Here is a 21,293-nt window from a genome sequence, read left to right as displayed (position 1 = left end):
GGTTGAGCAAAAGGTCGAAGCTGCTTTCAACAAAACTTTGGGGAGAACAATTAATTTGCTTCTGGGTTGTCTGAATACTTTGCATTAGTGTTGGAATGGGCATGCAACTCCTGAAGGGGCTCAGCCCTCCCTCTTCCTTAACCAGTTGCTTTGCCAAGACTTGGGAAGCCAGGGCTGTTTGGTTCTATTGCAGTAACTACCTTGGAGTGGCTCCCAGTCCTCTGTGCAGCTGCCTCCTCTGACCTGATTATTTTTCTTTTTGAGTGAAGACTGAAAAGTGGCTTTACGGAGTTGGGGAGGTGGGGGGGGGGGCGCGGTGGAGTGGTTGTTGAAGAAAGAACAGGTTCAAACTCATGGGATATGGAGAAAGTGGTGAGCTAGAATCCATTCACAACTGATACATCCTTCCTTCCTGCTCGGACAGAAGGTGTGAAATGAAATGTTTATAAAAGAGAAGAAACTGGAAGTCGAGAGAAAGCAATAATCTGAATACAAATGTAATTGACAGAAGTCAAATACCCTTTACAATAGGGTTTTGTTTAAATGCTCTACTTTAAACATTAATCTGGTAAACCACTGAAGCCATTTCTTTTACAAAAGATAGATAATTTGTGTTGTTCTTCACCGAATAATTTTCTTGTGTGCAGGGAACCGATTTAACTATGGTTGATTGCATTTTTCTGGTTCTGTGCGATTACTTCGTAAGGGACCGATGAATTATGTAGACGGGTCCTCTGTTCACTCCATTAAACCAGGTTTATATTTACAGTGCTTTATTTTTTAGGTCACAGACTGACAACGAAGGAAATGTAATGACTGAATCTGGCTCAGGGGGAGTGAATATGGATACTGTTCTGTACAGCAAAAATGGACAAACGACGTGCATCGAGGATTTGCCCGGTAAATATTGATCCAGATTTTCTGTACATTAATAAGGCATTGGTGCTGAAAGAGTAAAGGCTTACGGTTGTTTATTTATGAATTTTGCAGTTTTGTGCAAACATGGATTCTGGGTTAACTGAGAGGTTTGACATTTTGATCCGATGCTACTGAAGTAATGATAAATTGTATCCTGGTGCAGATGCAGTTGTGGAGTCTTTCAGTTTTGCTGCTGGGTCAACTGTTAATGTAAAGTTCGTGCAGTGTTGACCACAATAGAACATACAAAAGAAATGTAGAAATTTTCCCAGCTCTTCCAGAAAGCACATTTCATCATTTTGTAAGGCACACGATATCAAACTGATATCGCCAAAATCTATACATTTATCACTGTCTGGGGATAAACACATTTCACAATTTGTGCCCATCCGTCTTGAAACTTTGTGTTCACTATTCCTGCTCTCAAGTGTTTCTCTCTTATTTTGGTTGCTGTGCACTAAGTTAAAACTCTGCATTGTCATTGCTGCTCTTGTTTGGGCAGCTGTTAGTACTTTTGGGAGCTGCCGTCAGTGTTCCTAGGAGCCTTTGAGAGTGTACGGAGCTCCACAGTGTTTGCTGAGGACACCAACACAAAGCACAAAAAAAGTTTGCTTTTGTTGTCAACTCTCTGACTGCTCATGCTATTAACCCATGTAATAGCTAATGTTGGCAAAATTTTTTGTTGACGTATTCTATCAGTCTGCATTGATATTAATAGAAGACTTACTGCAGATTTCACCTGGTGAAAATATCTTTACTGATGAAAAAGGACCTATCTTGACAAAGGCCTTCATCTTGCACCTATCAGGATATTTTACAAGAACACAAATGAAAGAGTAAGACCAACATTTGTACATAATTCACCAGGATGATCCCCGATATGGAGGGATTTTAGGCTGCTTTCATTAGGGAGAAGGTTGAGAGGTGACTTAACTGAGACATATAAGATAATCAGAGGGTTAGATAGGGTAGACAGTGAGAGCCTTTTTCCTCAGATGGTGATGGTTAGCACAAGGGGATGTAGCTTTAAATTGAGGGGTGATAGATAGAGGACAGATGTCAAATGTAGTTTCTTTACTCAGAGAGTAGTAGGGGCCTGCACTGCTTACAACAGTAGTAGATTCGCCAACTTTAAGGGCATTTAAGTGTTCATTGGATAAACATGGATGAAAATGGAATAATGTAGGATAGATAGGCTTCAGATTTGTTCCACAGATCAGCGCAACCTCGGGGGCCGAAGGGCCTGTACTGCGCTGGAATGTTCTATGTTCTATCCGATAAGGAAAGGTTAAACATCTTTGGAGCCTACTCACTGCAGGTTAGAAGAATAAGAGCTGACCTCATTGAAATATATGGAATTCTTAAGGGCTTTGATTGGGTAAATGCTGAGAAGATGTTTCCTCTCATGGCAGAGGCTAGGACCAGAGGGCACAATCTCAGAATAAAAGGTCATCAAGTTACCTCTGAGATGAGGAGGAATTTCTTCTCTTAGAGAGTTGTGACTCTTTAGAATGCCTTGCCACAGAGACCTTGTGGGGGCAGTGTCCCTGTGTATATTTAAGGCTGAGATAGACAGATCAGTTGGGGAATCGAAGGTTATGTGGAAAGGATAGGATAGTGGATATGAAGAATGTCAGATCAGCCATGATCCTTAGAGACAAAAAAACTACAGACACTGAAATCTAAGAGAGACAAGCAGGAGGCTGGAAGAACACAGCACGCCAGGCAGCAACAAGAGGTGGAGAAGTCAGTGTTTCAGATATAATGTGGACTTCTCCACCACTTGATGTTGCCTGGCGTGCTGTGTTCTTCCAGATTCCTGCTTGTCTACCTTCAATTCTATTGAATGGCAGAGTGGGCTTGAGGGCTGAACTTCCTACTCCTGTTCCTGTTTCTCAAGGTTGTATTGATTTATCGTGTTTATTGATTGATAAGTTGGACACTGATTGGTAGAGGCATTACCTTGAAGAATGCACCCAATAATGCTGATTGACAGTTAACAGCCAAGCTTTGTTTATATTTTAAACCATGCAGGTTGACTGTGATTGGCCAAAGTATTGCCTAAAGAAATGAACCATTGCTAGCGTATTAGCTAATGTAGCATTGAAAGAAGCCACAGATATTTGTGCTGTAGTACTATATGAAGTCATTCATGACCATATAGATGGTGATACCATGGGATCCCACTAGGCCCATGATTACAAAATATCTTTGTCCATATGTCTTTGTTGTAATGACAACCTACTCCTTGCAAATCTCTGATATATTGATGACCCCTTTGCTATTTTTCAAACTGAAGCTGCATTAAGAATGTGTTAATGGTCTTCATCCTGCTCTTAAACACATGTTTAGAACTAGGCAGACAACTGAACTCCCTTTCCTTGCTGTGTTAACTGAGAAATGAGCAGGGGCCATCTATTGCAAACCACCTTCACTGGTCCTTCACGTTGGGATTCCTACAGTTGCTATAAGATTGACTTTATCATCAACCTTGTAAATATGGTCCAGGTAATTTGTTCACTGTGTAAACCCGATACTGGAAAAGGCCCATTGAAGCCACATGGGATAATGACAACCCTGATCAGATCATTTCTTGCTGAGTATTTGTATAAACTCGTGAATGGCCTTAAAACTGTCACTTGGTCTTGTGATGTGCCCTGTGTATCTAAGCTTCGCCTGGAAAGTTGAGGTGTCCCAAAGGTGTGAGTAACAGATGTTTTACACAGCAACTCAGCATGCCATCAATAGGATGCTACTGTCAAGCCAAGAGAGATGACAGCAAAATGAGTAATGTGGTAGATGAATTTTACTGCTGGTGTGATGCCAGTGATGAGGGCCATACATCTAACAACTGGCAGATTGCATCAAAGCAAGGTCCTGATGTACCCAGTCAGCCTCTGCTTGCAACACTCACACCATTGTGTCCAAGATTAGATGTGGTTCTGCAATCAGACAACATTTGCTGAATAATCCTGCAAGTGCAAAGAATGACATGGACAAGCACTTTCAGATTGTCATTTGGACTTGCAGTGTAGCACAATTACATCTGCTAGAAACTATGTATAGTCATACACAGGCCCTGTTCTTTGCCGACAAAATGAATATGCACACACTATGGTTATTGAAATTCAATAAAGTAGGTGATTGCTATTCATTGGTTTATTTCTCAGGGCAATACCCTGGTCTATCAGAGTCATTCTGCCTGTTTTGAAACTCAGGAAAAGCTTGGCTGTTAACTGTCAGTTATCATTAATGGGTGCATTCTTAATTCAAATGCCTCAATAAGTCAGAGTCCAATCAGCACTCATGTCATACAAACATTGGTTTTTCCTTCTAAGTTGTTATTCTCACAAAATGTCCTGATGAGTGAAAGAGAAAAATGACTTTTTCCCAGCAGTATTCAAACTCTGCATTGCCAAACCTGTATTTTCTTTTAGTTTTGAATTCAATTTTGGTTCATTTTTGCTGCCCTTTCTGCTACCAGAGGTATTGACTCTGCTGGGTTGCAGTTCCTTTGGTGTTGATTGCTCCTCTGCTGTCTTGCTGAAGTGTTGAGTCTGACAGGTGATTTAACTGTGGAACATCTGAACAAGAGCATCCCCACAAGGTCACTCCCAATGCTAGTCATGGTATACCAACAGCTGAGAAAGCCACTGCTCTTTTCTGTGCTGTTCTGTTACCCTCCTCTAAGTTAGGGACATACAGGCTGGTGGTCACCCCCCTCCTGCCTCCAGTGAACATTTGCTAATTCAATGGAAGCTAAGGATAGGTCCTTGTGCTCTCCAGGCCTGTATGTTTTAGCTCCTGGCTGATTAAATTTGCTAAGCCATTGGCAAGCTCTTTCATCCATTTATGAGATAATTGAGGGAATACAGCAAAATGTTGCTATTCCCTCTTTCATCCTTTCCAAGTGCTGAGCAATTAGGGAATACAACAATGTTCCTTTTTCTTCCCCTGTTCTTTGTGATGCTTGGCCAGATTTCATGGGATAAATACTGTGTGTTCCAATCCCCCTACATCGAGCTGTATAACAAAGCAGGACAAGCACAGATTCAAGCTTTTGTTCTCCGCATTATCTCTTGGTTGAACACTTCTGAAGTAAATTATTAAAAGAAGAGTAATTCCTTTTACAGTCTAAGTTAACAGTGCAATATTAGGGCAGATGAACAAACAACAGCATCCAAAATGGAGATCAGAGGGCTCCTAGGGCAATACCCCAGTGATATCAAAATGCACTGGAGTTTAGAAGAATGAGAGGTGACCTTATTAAAATGTACAGGACTCCTGGGGACTTAGCAGGATGGGTGCTGAGAGGTTGTTTCTCCCTGGGGGAGAGTCCAGGTCCAGAGGGCATAATCTCAGAGTAAGCGAGCACCCAGTTAGGATAGAGACGAGGAGTGCTTTAGTTTCTCTCAGAGGGTAGTGAATCTGTGGAATTCTTGATCACAGAGGCTGGATCATTCAATACATTCAAGGCTGAAATAGATGGAGTTTTAATCTGTAAAGGTGAAAAGGCAGGAAAGTGGAGTTAAGGATTATTAAATCAGCCCTGATCTTACTGAACGATGGAGTAGAATTGATAGGCTGAATGGCCTACTTGTGTTCCAGTGGCCTCATAGCTTCAAAAAAGTTTGAAATTCATTGTCATTAAGATCCTTGTTGGTCGTAACGCAACATTTAAAGAAAAGCAGAAATGCAGATGCTGGTTAAAAAAACCAGAAAGAACTGTGGATGCTATAAATCAGGAACAAAAACAGAAATTGAATTGAATGAATTGAATTGAATTGAATTGAATTTATTGTCACATGTACCGGGGCACAGTGAAAAGCTTTGTCTTGTGAGCAATACAGGCAGATCACAGAGTTAACTAGGAGAGATAGTAAATAATAGGTAAACAGCAGCAAAAACAAAAACACAGGTACAGACGAATGCTAAGAGTTTGTGAGTCCACTCAGTATTCTAACAACAGTAGGGTAGAAACTGTTTTGAAACAAGTTGGTGCATGTGTTCAGGTTTCTGTACCTTCCCCCTGATGGTAGAGGTTGTAGAAAAACATTGCCAGGGTGGGATGGATCTTTGAGAATGCTGGCAGCCTTTCCTTGACAGTGGGCCTGGTAGATGGATTCTGCAGATGGGAGGTTGGCCTTTGTGATTGTCCGGGCTGAGTTCACCACTCTCTGTAACCGTCTCCGATCTTGAATGGTACAGTTGCCATACCAGGTAGTTGCTGGAAAAACTCAGTAGGCCTGGTAGCATCTGTGGAGAGAAATCAGAGTTGACGCTTCAGGAACAGAATTCTGAAGAAGGCTGTCTGGAGTGGAAACATGAGCTCTGCTTCTCTCTCCACAGGTGCTGTCAGACCTACTGAGCTTTTCCAGCAATCTCCGTTTTTGTTGCAGCTTTTTCTTTAAGCTGTTTTCTCTCTATAGCTTGAATCCTGACTCTGTGTGTTACAGTCTGCACAGGAAGTCCAATTATTTTTCCTCTCCCTTTACGTTTTTGTTGGATTCTCTGGCAACATGAATATTTGTTGCCCATCCCTAATTGCCCTGAAACTGAGCAGCTCACTGGGCCATTTCTGAGAGTAGTTAAAAGTCAATGACACTGCATTGGACCCGTACAATTATTAATTGAACCTAAACTCCATGGTGGGATTTGAGCCTATGAACCTGCATCTTTGGAATACTAGGCTAGTAACATTGCCACTTCACCATCATCTCTCCATCAATTTGCTGTAGTGATATGCAGTTGTGGCAATGCGATCTAGACCTATACTTAATGGTGTGAGAGACTCCAACTTTTAGATTAGATTAGACTTACAGTGTGGAAACAGGCCCTTCGGCCCAACAAGTCCACACCAACCCGCCGAAGCGAAACCTACCCATACCCCTACATTTACCCCTTACCTAACACTACGGGCAATTTAGCATGGCCAATTCACCTGACCCGCACATCTTTGGACTGTGGGAGGAAACCGGAGCACCCGGAGGAAACCCACGCAGACACGGGGAGAACGTGCAAACTCCACACAGTCAGTCGCCTGAGTCGGGAATTGAACCCGGGTCTCAGGCACTGTGAGGCAGCAGTGCTAACCACTGTGCCACCGTGCCGCCCAACTTATTTCTTGTTAAACTGTCAACCTTAATGAAAAATAAGATGATATTATTGAAATCATCATTCACGTCTAGAAATGTGTTTACCCCATGAAAGGGAGAATATCACAGGATTATTCTGGAAGCTCAGTGGAGATGTATAACATCCAATGTCTTGAGACGGCAGTGTGGAGATTTGTAAGTTTCCACAATCGATCCCTACTGTACTTTGCACTAACCAATCACAGCTCTCGACACACCATAGAGTCATAGAACCATACAGCATAGAAACAGACCCTTCAGCCCAACTAGTTTGTGCCATCTATGTTCCCGAATTAAAGTAATCCCACCTGCCTGTGTTTGGCCCATATTCAGCTAAACATTTCCTATTCGTGTATGTATTCAAATGTCTTTTAAACATTGTAACTCTACCCACATCCACCACTTCTTCTGAAATTTCATTTCACACACAAACCATTCTCTGCCTAAAAATGTTGCCCTTCATGTCCTTTTTAAAAATTTCTCCTCTCACCTTAAAAATATGCCCCCTAGTTTTGAATGTCCCCCAGCATAGAGAAAAGATCCTTGCTATTCACTTTATGTATACCCTTCATGATTTTATAAACCTCTATAAGGTCACCCCTCAATCTTCTACACTCCAGTGAAAAAGTCCCAGCCTACTTTCATAACTCAAATCCTCCATTCTTGTCAACATCTTTTCTGAATGTTCTCCAATGTAATAATATCCCTCCTACAGCAGGATGACCAGAAGTGCACACAATATTCCAGAAGAGGCCTCACCAATGTCCTGTATAACCTCAACATGACGTACCAACTCCTATACTCAAAGGTCTGAGCAATGAAGGCAAGCGTACTAAATGCCTTCTTAACCACACTGTCCAACTGTGATGCAAATTTCAAAGAATTATGTACCTGAATCCCTAAAGTCTCTCTGTTGTACAACACTACTCAGGGCCTTACTATTAATTGTACTTTGACAATTTGTAAAATATTTAATGTCTGTTGTAAGATGAATCCTCACCACAGACAATCATGGTGTTAGATCTATCAGCTAGATTTGCTGACCCCATCATTTTTCTGAAAAGGGATCTATAAAATCTTGATCGAGCGAGGTACTGATAACTAGCCCTGGCATTGTGCAACATGATAGAGTTAATTAATGGCCTTCCACATATCAGAAAAGATTTACAAGGATTGGAGGATATGAGCTATAGGGAGAGGCTGAACAGGCTGGGGCTGTTTTCCCTGGAGCGTCGGAGGCTGAGGGGTGACCTTATCGAGGTTTACAAAATTATGAGGGACATGGATAGGGTAAATAAGCAAAGTCTTTTCCCTAAGGTCGGGGAATCCAGAACGAGAGGGCATAGGTTTAGGGTGAGAGGGGAAAGATATAAAAGAAACCTAAGGGGCAACTTTTTCACGCAGAGGGTGGTACATGTATGGAATAAGCTGCCAGAGGAAGTGGTGGAGGCTGGTACAATTGCAACATTTAAGAGGCATTTGGTTGGGTATATGAATAGGAAGGGTTTGGAGGGATATGGGCCGGGTGCTGGCAAGTGGGACTAGACTGGGTTGGGATATCTGGTCAGCATGGACGGGTTGGACAGAAGGGTCTGTTTCCATGCTGTACATCTCTATGACTCTATTGAAGGCAATGATCTTTGCAGTTACCATTATAGAACTAGTTTTACATTTGGTTTGAGGGAGAGAGGAGGAGTCTGAGACATTGAAGTAAGGGCAATTATGAGGATATGAAAGTAGACTTGTCTAAAGTAAATTAGCAGATTCGATTCAAGGATAATGGTCAGTTAGATAACTTTGAGTCAGGGACGGTCACAATAAATTGGAAGCAAATGTAATTCTTTATTCAAAAAGGGAGGAAGATGGTATGTAAGGAATTACAAGCTTGTTAGCTTACTGTCAGTCGAAGGGAAGAACATAACAACTATTCTTAAAGATATTATGGGAAGGTATTTAAAAAATTCAAGGCAGAGTCAACATGGTTTTATGAAAGGGACATCAGAGAGTCTGAGAATCATACAGGATGGAAGCAGACCTTTCAGTCTAACTCATCCATGATGACGAGGCAAACTAAACTGGACCCATTTGCCTGCTTTTGATCTATATCCCTCTAGACCTTTCCTATCCATGCACCTGTCCAGATACCTTTAAACTATTGTTATTGTGTTCATCTCCACCACTTCCTCTGGCATCTCATTCCATAAATGCGCCAACCTTTGCATAAAAAGTTGCCCCTCCGATCCTTTTCAATCTTTCTCCTCTTACTTTAAACCAATGCCCTCTAGATTAGATTCCCTACGGTATGGAAATGGGTCCATTGGCCCAACAAGTCCACACCAACCCTCCAAAGAGTCACCCACCCAGACCCTATATTTACCCCTGACTAATGCTCCTAACACTATGGGCAATTTAGCATGGCCAATTCACTTGACCTCTCATCTTTGGACTGTGGGAGGAAACCGGAGCACCCGGAGCAAACCCACGCAGACACGGGGAGAATGTGCAAACTCCACACAGATAGTCGTCGAAGGCTGGACTTGAACCCAGGTTCCTGGCGCTGTGAGACAGCAGTGCTAACCACTGAACCACCTTGCAGCCCCTAGTGTTGGATTGCCCTATCCTTGGAAAAAGACGTTTGCTATCCATCTTATCTATGCCCGTCATTATTTTACAAATCTGTTTAAGGTCACCCCTTCAGCCTCCAACACTCAAAGGTAAAAGTCCCAGTATATCTAGCCTCTCCTTTATAAGTTAAACCCTCCAATCCCGGAAACACCCTTGTAATTTTTTTCTGCACCCTTTCTAGTTTAACAACAACCTTCTTACAGAATGGCAACCAGGTTTGTATGCAGTATTCCAAAAGTGACCTCACCAATATCCTGTACAACCGTAACACCACACCCAATTCAGTGCTCTGACCGATGAAGGCAAACGTGCCAAACAACTTCTTCACCACCTTGTCTACCATCGACGCCTCTTTCAAGGAACTATGAACTTGCACATCTCTGTTCGACAGCACCACCCATTAACTGTGTAAGTCCTGCCCTGGTTTGCCTTGCAACACTTTGCATTTATCAAAATTAAACTTGGCCCATTGGTCCATTGATGGTACCCTCAGATAACCTTCTTCACTGTCCACTATATCACCAATTTTTGGAGTGATCCGCAAACTTACTAACCATTCCTCCCATCTAATTGGTTGTTTGATGACATAACATACACTGTTGATAAAGAGAAAACCAGTGGATATACTGGACTTAGATTTATGTCAAAGGGTTATTGTGAAAAATAAAAGCTTATGTTAGGTCTAAATTAGAGGAAGGCTAATTTTGACGGTATTAGGCAAGAACTTTTACAAGTTGATTGAGGGCAGATGTTCACAGGTAAAGGGATGGCTGGAAAATGGGAAGAATAGAAGTCTACTTAAGATGGAAATCAGGAGGGCAAAAAGGGGACATGAGATAGCTTTGACAAATAGAAATAAGGAGAATCCAAAGGGTTTTTACAAATACATTAAGGACAAGGGCAACTAGGGAGAGAAAGATCAGCAAGGCAGCCTTTGTGTGGAACTGCAGGAGATGGGGGAGATACAAAACGAATATTTTGCATCAATGTTTACTGTGGAAAAGGATATGGAAGGTATAGACTGTAGGGGAATAGAAGGTGACATCTTGCAAGTGTCCATATTACAGAGGAGGAAGTGCTGGATATCTTGAAATGCATAAAAGTGGATAAATCTTCAAAGTTTGTGAGAAGATTTGTAGCTCAGGTGCTCGTTGTGGTTCTGTTCGCCGAGCTGGGAGTTTTTGTTGCAAACGTTTCGTCCCCTTTCTAGGTGACATCCTCAGTGCTTGGGAGCCTCCTGTGAAGTGCTTCTGTGCTGATTCCTCCGGTATTTATAGTGGTTTGAATCTGCCGCTTCCAGTTGTCAGTTGCTGTCCGCTGCAGTGGCCGGTATATAGGGTCTAGGTCGATGTGTTTGTTGATAGAATTTGTGGATGAGTGGATAAATCTCCAGGACCTGATCAGGTATACCCTAGAACCCTGTGGGAAGCTAGGGAAGTGATTGCTGGTCCCCTTGCTGAGATATTTGTATCATCGATAGTCACAGGTGAGATGCCAGAAAATGGGAGGTTGGCTAATGTGGTGCCACTATTTAAGAAAGGGGTAAGGACAAGCCAGGGAACTATAGACCACTGAGCCTGATGTTGGTGATAAGCAGGATGTACATATATTTGGAAAGGCAAGGACTGATTGGGGATAGTCAACATGGCTTTGTGCATGGGAAATCCTGTCTCACAAACTTGATTGAGTTTTTTGAGGAAGTAACAAAAAGGATCAATGAGGGCAGCATGGTGGATGTGATCTATTTGGACTTCAGTAAGGTGTTCGACAAGGTTCCCCATGGGAGACTGATTGGCAAGGCTAGACCTCATGGAATACAGGGAAAACTGGCTCCAAGGTAGAAGACAGAGGGTGGTGGTGGAGGATTGTTTTTCAGACTGTGACCGGTGGAGTGCCACTGAATTGCTGCTGGGTTCACTACTATTCGTCATTTATTTAAATGATTTCAATGAAGTTTGGGAAAGCAAATCTTAACAGGACTTATACACTTAATGCTAAGGTCCTGGGGAGTGTTGCTGAACAAATATACCTTGGAGTGCAGGTTCATAGCTCCTTGAAAGTGGAGTCACAGGTAGATAGGATAGTGAAGAAGGCATTTGTTATGCTTTCCTTTATTGGTCAGAGTATTCAGAACAGGGGTTGGGATGTCATGTTGTGGCTGTTCAGGATATTGGTTAGGCAACTGTTGGAATATTGCATGCGATTCTGGTCTCCTTCCTATTGAAAAGATGTTGTGAAACTTGAAAGAGTTCAGAAAAGATTTACAAGGATGTTGCTAGGGTTGGAGGATTTGAGCTATAGGGAGAGGTTGAATAGAGTCTATCAACAACTACATCAAGTTAGACCCCATCTACCACCCCCAGAGAAAAAGAACAGGAAATGACATCACCACATGAAATGACGATACCAAACCAAAGAAACGGTGGGCGGCATGGTGGCACAGTGGTTAGCACTGCAGTCTCACAGCGCCTGAGACCTGGGTTCAATTCCCGACTTGCATGTTCTGCGTGGGTTTCCTCCGGGTGCTCCGGTTTCCTCCCACAGTCCAAAGACATGCAGGTCAGGTGAATTGGCCATGCTAAATTGCCCGTAGTGTTGGGTAGGGGTAGGGGTGGGTTGCGCTTCGGCGGGTCAGTGTGGACTTGTTGGGCCGAAGGGCCTGTTTCCACACTGTAAGTAATCTAATCAAACCCAAACATATAAACATAAAGCAGGAATTATCAGCAGAGCTTCGCCCGGAGACCCACTGAAGATGTTACCTAGTAACACCCTACCTAGTAGGGTGACAAAACGTCTGAAATGGACCTTCCAGTTCAGCAAGCAAGCCTACAGCCAGATTGACTATCTAACAGCAAACAGAGGAGGTATAAGTGGATCTGTTTCAGGTAGGCACAATCTTATGAGTGGTGAGCCTCAAGGACCTCAACTGTTCACACTCTATATCAGCTCTAAAATTTATAGCAAGATGGAAGAAATCGTTGCCAAATTTGCTGATGATACAAGGATAGGTGGGAAATAAATTATAAAGCGGACTTAAGAATGTTACAGAGTGATATCGAGAGATAAAATGAGTGGGCATGCACCTGACAAATGAAGTGCAATGTGAATGTTCCACTTGGAATATTCGATGTTGTCCATTTTGGCAGACAGAATAAAAGAAAATCTTATCTCAATGCTGCAGAGCTTAAATATGGAATGATATGGGGGTCATCATGTTTGAATCACAAAACTTTAGTAAGTAGGCACAATAAGGAATTTGGAAAGCTAACAGAACATGATCATTATTGGGAGGGGAATTGAATACTATAGTAAGGAGGTTAAGCTTCACCTGTACAGGGCACTGGTGAGACCTTATCTAAAATTCGCTGCACAGTATTGGTCACTTACTTTAAGGAAGAATATAACTGCTTTGGAGCAGTTGAGAGTTGTTTTTATCAGCATAAGTTGAAAAGGCTGGTTTTGTAACTGCTGGAGGTGACTTGTTTGAAGCATTTAAGGTCCTGAGGATTCTTGACAGGATCAATGTAAAACCTCCAGACCATAACAAATAGGACCAGGAGTACGCAGCTCATTCCATACATGCGCCACCTCCGCAAGAAAAAGTTCCCCCTTAAGTTCCTTTTAAATCTTTCCCCTCACACCATAAATCTGTGTCATCTAGTTTTGGACTCCGCTGTCCCCAAGGAAAATAATTTGTCTATTTACCCTATCCACGCCCCTCATGATTTTACAAACCTCTCTAAGGTCACCCCTCAGCCTCCAACCTCTAAGTATTTTTAACATAGATCAATTCTTATTAAGCATGGTGGGGTGAAAGGTTATTGGGGGGTAAATTTGAGGTTACATGAGCCATGATCTTATTCAATGATAGGTCAGTCTCGAGGGGCTGAATGGCCTATTTATGTTCCTGTTCAAATAGAAAGCATGATGTATTTGAAAGAGAAGAAGCTCATGTTTTAAACAAGGTATAGTTTATTGAAAGCTGGCAACTGTGTGCAACTTGCACTGCTTTATTAAATAAAACATTTCATTTTGTTTTCTGTATTTTTAACCAGGAGAGCCATATGTTGATAGTTCATGGCTGTTTACTTGCGATTAAACTTACTTTTTATTAATAAGTAGTCATTCTAATTAAGTCCAGGAACCCAGTCAATATTTTCTGTTCACTTTTGTCACAAAGAGGTGGCTTTATGTGATTTAATTAAATCATTAACTCTTATGGGAATAAGTGGGACTCGGGAATTTGTGCACATTGCCATGTAGGTTATAACAATACGATGGGCGTGTTACTGAGACTGTGACAGAGACCTGGATGTTGGTTCTTACTCCTCCAAATACAAAGCTGTATTTTCTACCCAAGTCCATGTGACATCATCATAGTGGGTGGTACCTAATACACCCCTCAGCATTAACCCTTTCAGGTACTTTCTAACTTATACATCTCTCCAACATTTTTATTCCCATTTTTCACATTATACATTTGTGTACAAATTGTTTCGAAAGCTAAAATAGAAATTTATGCAGAAACTCAGCAAGTCTGGCAGCATCACAAGAGTCCATTCCTAATTGCCCAGAGGGGAGTTAACAGTTACATATCTGTGAGTCTGGTGTCAATGTAGGCTAGGCCAGATAAGGACAGCAAATCTCCTTCCCTAGAGGACGTGAGTAAACCAAGTGGGTTTTCCAAGAATTGACAATAATTGTATGGTCATCATTATGAGAATGTGTACAGGGTATAAACAGACAGGGAAAGAGTTAAGTTCAGAGTTTTGTAAAACAAGAGGTTCAGCTGAGCATGATTCAGATCAGATAATAACTTACAGTTAACAATGGGATGCTGGAGGCAAGGGTAATTGGTTAACAAGGTAGGAAGGCATTCATTATGTAGAGCCATTTAACAAGCTGAGATAGCATTCAGTATGTAACAACAGTTAACAAGATGAAAAGTATACATTATGTGAAGCCAGTTAAGGTTAAGAACATTCATTGTGTAATAGCAGATGGCTTAACCTTTACTGTTGATGCTCATTGATTGTAACAGTCACCCGATTATTATGTATGTTGACTTATCTGGATCCTCCTCCTTGTAAAATGACTATCTAGTTAATTGAGAAACTGCTGTTCCAGAGAAGACTGTGAACACATGTCTCTGTGCACATGGGCAATTGTTCTCTCTCCCTCCAGGGCCTGGAATAAAGATGAAGGAGGTAAAACCATACTGTGTCTTGAGCGTTTTGCTTTGACTGATTGGGGGGAGGGAGGGGGGGAGGAGGAGGAGAACGGGACAACAATTAGACTCTTAATTCCAGCTTTTTATTGAATTCAAACTCTACCATCTGCCATGGTGGGAGATCCCCAAATCATTACGTGGGTTTCTGAATTAATAGTTTACTGACAATAACATCAGGCCATCACTTCCCCTCTTTACCCCAGATCCATCTCCCCAAGACTTGACTCCCCCAATGCAGATATAATGGAGGTTTCACGGTTTTCATATAAAGTGTTGTTTTTGGATTTGGAAGATTGGCACATCTACATGCTGTAGACTTTTGACCTTGATTCTTTTCCCAAGCAAATCTGTTTAAACTGAAGGACATTTTGTCTCTTGGATTTCCTTCACTAGGGACAATGCTCCTGCTGCATCAGACAATTGCTGCAATGTGGTAACTAAAGGAGAGTTAGTTTCACAAAGGCCAACTCTACTGTTGAGGCACATGGTTACTTTTTTCTTGCAGCATCCTGGATCTCTGACCATGGCAAATTCTTCTTTTCCCTATTGATGATGTTTTTTTTGCTTAAACACATCATGTCACTGTTACACTGAATTTTAACAAAAAGAAGCTCTGAAAGATCATGTCTAGAATTTTAGAATGATATAGCCTGGGAGGAGATCTTTAACCTAATGTGCCATAGTATTGGCTCTTTACTGAAGCCAACAACTGCTGGAGATCACAGCAGGTAAGACAACATCCATGGAGAGAGAGCAAGCTGATGTTTCGAGTCAAGATGACTCTTTGTTGAAACTGAAGTGTGCAGGGGAACAGCATTTATACTCTCGGGGAGGGGGGCTGCTTGTGAGGGTGAGGAGGCATAGAGTGCTGCTGGAGAAAAGATGTTGATAGTGCAGATTAGGTGATCAGAATATGAGAATGGCAGAACAATGGTATGTCTAACGTCTGGGAGGGACAGTCTCACAGGGGAAGGGTGCGTTGGTGGAGGTGGGAGAGAGAGAGAGCAAGAGAGAGAGAGATAGGACATGGTGACAGGGAACGTAACATGTAAAACTAAAAGAAAGCGAAGAAATGGGAGTTGGTTCACAATCTGAAGGTGTTGAACTCAATATTAGTCTAGAAGGCTGTAAAGTGCCTAGTCTGAAGATGCGATGTTGTTCCTCCAGTTTGTGCTGGGATTCTCTGGAACACTGCAGCTGCCGAGGACAGACAAGTGGGCTCTTTGTCAGCCCGTTCAGTACTTGCTACATTCCTGCTTTCTCCTCAAGGCCATGGAACATTCTCCTGTTCAGCTATTTATGGAATTCCCTTTTGAAAAGTTATTATTGAATCTGTTTCTACCTTTTGTACAGTGCATTCGAGTCCAGGGCTATTCAGTACACAAAACAAAACCCTGCAAGGGGCTCAGTCCTGTGTCAGGAACTGAGGACTCGCAATGTGTAGTCGACGAGGAGCTTGATTGTTGAGTTGGGTTTTGTTTTCTGCTGGTTCCTTTGTTTGTTCTGTTTCAGTGGGAAACTGTCCCCCTCCTCAGTTTGGCTCCTGCATCAATTGAATGCCATCACGTTTTGAATCACGGTCAGGAAGGGGTTTCAATACGCACTAGTGTTTTACAGCAGCAAGTCTCTCAATTAAAGTGTAGTCTAAAGCTTCCTGTGTGTAAACCCTTCTTCCCCCATCTATCAACAACCCTTAACATTTATGGCTCAAACCAAAGCTGAAACCATCTTGAGCAACTGATGTTTTTGTTTAAACACATCATGTCACTGTTACACTGGATTTTAACAGAGAGAACCTTTAACAGGTCAAGTGACAAACTAAACTATTGAGGCTGTTCCCATTAGCTCGCCTCCCAATTCCTACACCTCATTACCTCTTTACAACAGTGTGCCTGAACAGAGGGGTTACAACGTCACAGATATCTACTGCATCTTGAACATGTTTTGGTCAACTTCAATGCTTTTTTCCCAAAACAAAATTGAGAAGAAACTATTAAAGGGTGTTTTCATAAAAATAGCTCCTGCCAAGCAGGGTTAGCAATCAGCAGAATTTTTTAATTGGAAATATTTTGTTGGTTATAATTTCAACCCCGACATCGCTGAATCAGCTCTATTTAAATAATGTCAAATTGAAATTCTCCTATATTACCTGTAGCAACACTGGGAGCACTCCAAAGTGAAATGATTCATGTCATAAATTTACATTTCCAATACTTGACCATCATGCAGTTTATTAAAAAGGAAACCTCTAGGACCTAGTTGACAATTCTTTCAAAGAAACCTGTCCCTGATACCAAAACCTTATAAATTCTCAGATTCATTTTGATTGAAAATGGTGAGAAAACATAAGTTAACCTCCAATTTTTCTTCTGAAGATTAGAATGCATTCTCTTTTATTTTGCAAGTGGGGAGGAACTGAGAGAAAAAAGAACTGTGGCAATAGATTCTTCAATGGAGCAGGATTCAGTGCATTAAAGGGACTGAATGGATGTTTTGTAGTCTGAGGTTTGGCCAGATCTTATTGTGCCTTTCTAGCTGTTTGTGCTGTGGCAGACTTTAAAGAAAGACAAATAAAAGTATGAAAAAGAGCAACACCAGATGAATATTAAACGGTGTGGGGATTCAAAGCTGGCCTCTATAATGACCAAAGTTTTGTCAATAAGTTGTTCTGTTGTGTTCCTGATCCAAGCACACAACAGGCATCTTTTTACCATCAGTCATTTTAAACACCAGCTGAAGAAGCCTGGAGAAAGGCAAACCGATCTCTTCGAAGCAAGGTCTGTAAACCCAGCTGAGAAGTCGCTGTTCTCCAAAGTGGGGCTGAGCAGCGAAGTTACATTCCCACAATTTGGAACCTGAATTGCATTTCTTATCGTGAGTTAGGTATCTGCTGAGAGCATTCACGAACCCGACGTGAATTTCTTTGGCGTTTTAACAGGATTAAAAAAAATTTCCCTCAAGCTGCAATAAGCCAAACTGCAACCAGGACAAGTGATTAAAAAGGTGCCTATACTGCACTTCCAAGGATGCATCAACCAAATGAGAGAAGTCACTTTTATACACCTGAAACGTCCAGGCATTATGAAACAAAACCGAGAAGTGCACTTGGCAGCTCTCTGTTGTCTTGGGGCTACACCCGTGCCGTGAGAGAATCAAATCTATTTTACAAACCAAAAGGACGAGATGATGTGAAGTTGCTGGCCACTGCTGGAGAGCTCAGTTCTTCCAGGATTCTAAGGAAGGCTCTTGGGTCAGGAAATGGATATTTAGAACAAACCAAACCTGGATCCCCAGTGAGCAAGATCCCACAGTTATGTGGATTGAGAACCAGAAGGCAGGAGCAATGGGCTAAACCAGGATTAAGTCAAAGTGCTGGAGGCAGGAGCTTGTCTATCAGTAGCAGCAGCAAGTTGTGTCAAGTGCAAGTTCAGCATACATGTGTATGGGAAGGAATTACTCATGTTAATGAGCAGAGTTTGCTGACAATGCTTGACGTTTATCAGAGTCTCAACAGTAAGTATAATAATGATTGAAATTAAAGACGAATGCATGCTATTTCAAGAAATTGTTCCAAATTCAAATAAAACAAAGAAGTGTGGACACCAAAGATCTGAAGCAAAAACAGAAATTACTGTGGAAACTCAGCAGGTCTGGCAGCATCAGTGGGTAGAAAGCAGAGTTAATGATTTCAGTCCAATCCGACTCTTCTTCAGACCTTCTTGAAATGTTAACTCTGCTTTCGCCCAACAGATGCTGACAGACCTGCTGAGTTTCTCCAGGAATTTCTGTTTTTGTTTGAAATTCAAAACCATTTAACATTTATAGTTGTTTTTAAATGTCTCTGACCTGGGCCTGCAGTCTAGTTGTGATCTTAATTTGAGAGACTCACAGCTGAAAAGACAGGAAAATAGCGATGAATTTGGAAGACAGCTTTCAAAGCTTGAGCACTTTGAATGGAAAACAGAGTAGAGGTAAACATTTGTGAGGTGTTGAGGGGTGTGGATCAAAGGTACCTTTTTTTAACCATAGGGAGTGGAAAAGGTGATTTTCAGGTGGAGGATGCCAGGATTAGTAAGGAGTGAATTGTAAGTGATTAGCCTCCGAACACCCATTTCTCACTCCCAAATGAATGCTAAATTCTACCACGTAATGTAGTCCCTTATTAACTGAGTATTCCTTTGGTTAAGGGTTTAAAACTGCTGTCTCCCCTTTGCAGCCCTTCTTCCTGCTTATGCAGTTCCTCACTCTACGTTCTGTAGCATCACTTCCTTCTCCTGGGACCCCAGTTTGGTGACATCATTCTGAATGCTCTCTAGCCTTGCTACATCTGGCTTGGCTTCCTTGCTATCTGGGCTGGACCAGCTTTGATTCCTGTTCTCCTGGTATGTTCAGCTAACTCTGAATCTTAATAATCATTGATGACCCACCACCTTCAGACTTGCTGGCTTTTTCCCTCCATTTGATGCTGATAGGCTCAGAGTCATCGAGAGAATCATCCTGTAATTGCATGTTCAGCTGCTCAGTAATTCTGACAGTTCTGCTGTCAGTGGGTGTTTTTCATAAGAGTGATTAACCCTGTGTTTGGATTTTCTAAGTCTTTTAGGTGGGTTTTGGTAATGACTTCACTTCCTGCTCTGTTGGTTGCTAAGCCGTTTGTTGAAGAAGAAAAGCCTTTAGGACATTGCCTCAGCTAAAGTACAAGTAATTCAGGATCTCTGAAAAAAGAGACAATTTATTGAAGCTTTCTGTCTTTCACGCACCAGGACCTTTAGCAAGAATATGAATTTAAGAGGGAGAACCAACATGACTACTATATGAGTAGAGACTGCTGATTCATTAACAAGTTGCCTTTGATTGGTAGAAGTGTATCCATAGTGAATGCATTTGTTAATGATGATTGACAATTAACTGCCAGGCTTATTTCAGTTTTTTAGTCAGTCAGATTCTAATACATTATCCATGTCAATATCTCCACCAATGAGAGTCCATTTGACAACCAGCCAATACTGTCCTCTTATACTGTATAAATATTGCTTTCCATTTACTTTGGTATTCTTGCAAATTGTCCTGATTAGTGCAAGATGGACAGTTTCAACAACATGTAATTTTTCAGCAGTAAGCAATACCTGCACTACCCAGTGATTATCTGGATAACAGAATAAATACTTAAATGCACATACATTTTGACAATGCGATCCCATGCAAAATGTTTTTTCAAATTGTTGATTAATCAGTAATCTCGCTGAGTTTTATAAGGGACTGAAGTTTGGATCTCAATAGACAATAGACAATAGGTGCAGGAGTAGGCCACTCAGCCCTTCGAGCCTGCACCGCCATTCAATATGATCATGGCTGATCTCATCCTGTATGGTGTTCACTGATCGTGGATAATGTTCTTGTAAAGCCACTCAATTTGGTCTCCATATGTAAGGACCAAAGAGGGAATTTTATCTGCGATTACTGACTTTGATTGTGGTACAGTGATCCCTCCTCAGAAGTCTGTGTGGGTGAAGTTAGTGTCAAGCTTTGTAATAGTTCAGTTCACGGGTAAGTTAAAAGGATACAAGTGTTCAATTGACTGAAACATAACGGTTTATGCATTTGTCCTGGTGAGTGCAAATGGAAAGCTTTGGTATGTCATGGACCAGACCAAATCCCCTTGAAATATATTCAGAAGATAGTCAACACTCTTTACTTTGACTTAATTTAAAGGTGAGTATCAGGTGTTGCGTTCCAACTGCAATTTAGTTGGTCAAACTACTTGACTTCAAGCAAAACATGCTTAATTTTTTCACTACAGTTAAAACATGGACAGAATAAATATAAAAGAAAATAATTTGCTTAGCTATAATTCTATTGAAATGCTTAACAAATAATATATATATATTAACTACTACTAATTAGCTGTTCCAATACAGTAACATCCCATTAATGCACCCTTGGCAAAGGCAAATTCTGTAAAATAGATTGTCTCACATGCAATTCTAGCAGCAAGAAGAGAACCCCAGCTTTTAGCTTAACAAAGAGAGGAATCAGAGCTTCCAAATTCAGCTTTGAGACTCCGGCAAATGCAAATAAGAAACTAAAACTAAAAATCCTGATTCTGTGAGAGTTTGACCCCATCCATTCAGGCAGTTTCTATTGATCCAATTTTTTAAAAAACCCAAGGCCTCAAAAGGTGTTTACTTTGTTGCCTTTGGAACAGATTGCTGGATCCCCCTGTCTCAACCTTCTTCACAAAAAGAAACAGACCTAAGTGCACCTCGGAATGCCATAGTATTGTCACAGGCAACACTCCTCTGTTTGTCAGCTATATGCAAAAGCATTTTCAACATAAATGTCCATTTAAGAAGACAGGTGAACACTGTGCTGCCAATCGTAGAACA

General features: G+C 41.6%; 1 protein-coding gene across 7 annotated transcripts in view; it reads left to right on the top strand.

Annotated features, from left to right (window-relative positions):
• nav2a (neuron navigator 2a) overlaps positions 1-21,293 on the top strand; it is a 590,475-nt gene that overhangs the window by 283,830 nt on the left and 285,352 nt on the right. For all 7 annotated transcript variants that reach the window (XM_060839109.1, XM_060839107.1, XM_060839106.1 and 4 more), the window contains one exon: positions 785-900. In XM_060839109.1, the coding sequence (XP_060695092.1) occupies positions 785-900 (116 nt within the window). The remainder of the gene's footprint in view (positions 1-784; positions 901-21,293) is intronic.

The sequence above is a fragment of the Hemiscyllium ocellatum genome, chromosome 18 (genome assembly GCF_020745735.1).
Source record: "Hemiscyllium ocellatum isolate sHemOce1 chromosome 18, sHemOce1.pat.X.cur, whole genome shotgun sequence".
Classification (NCBI taxonomy): domain Eukaryota; kingdom Metazoa; phylum Chordata; class Chondrichthyes; order Orectolobiformes; family Hemiscylliidae; genus Hemiscyllium; species Hemiscyllium ocellatum.
The sequence above is the reverse complement of the archived record's forward strand: the minus strand, read 5'-3'. Positions and strand labels throughout refer to the sequence as shown.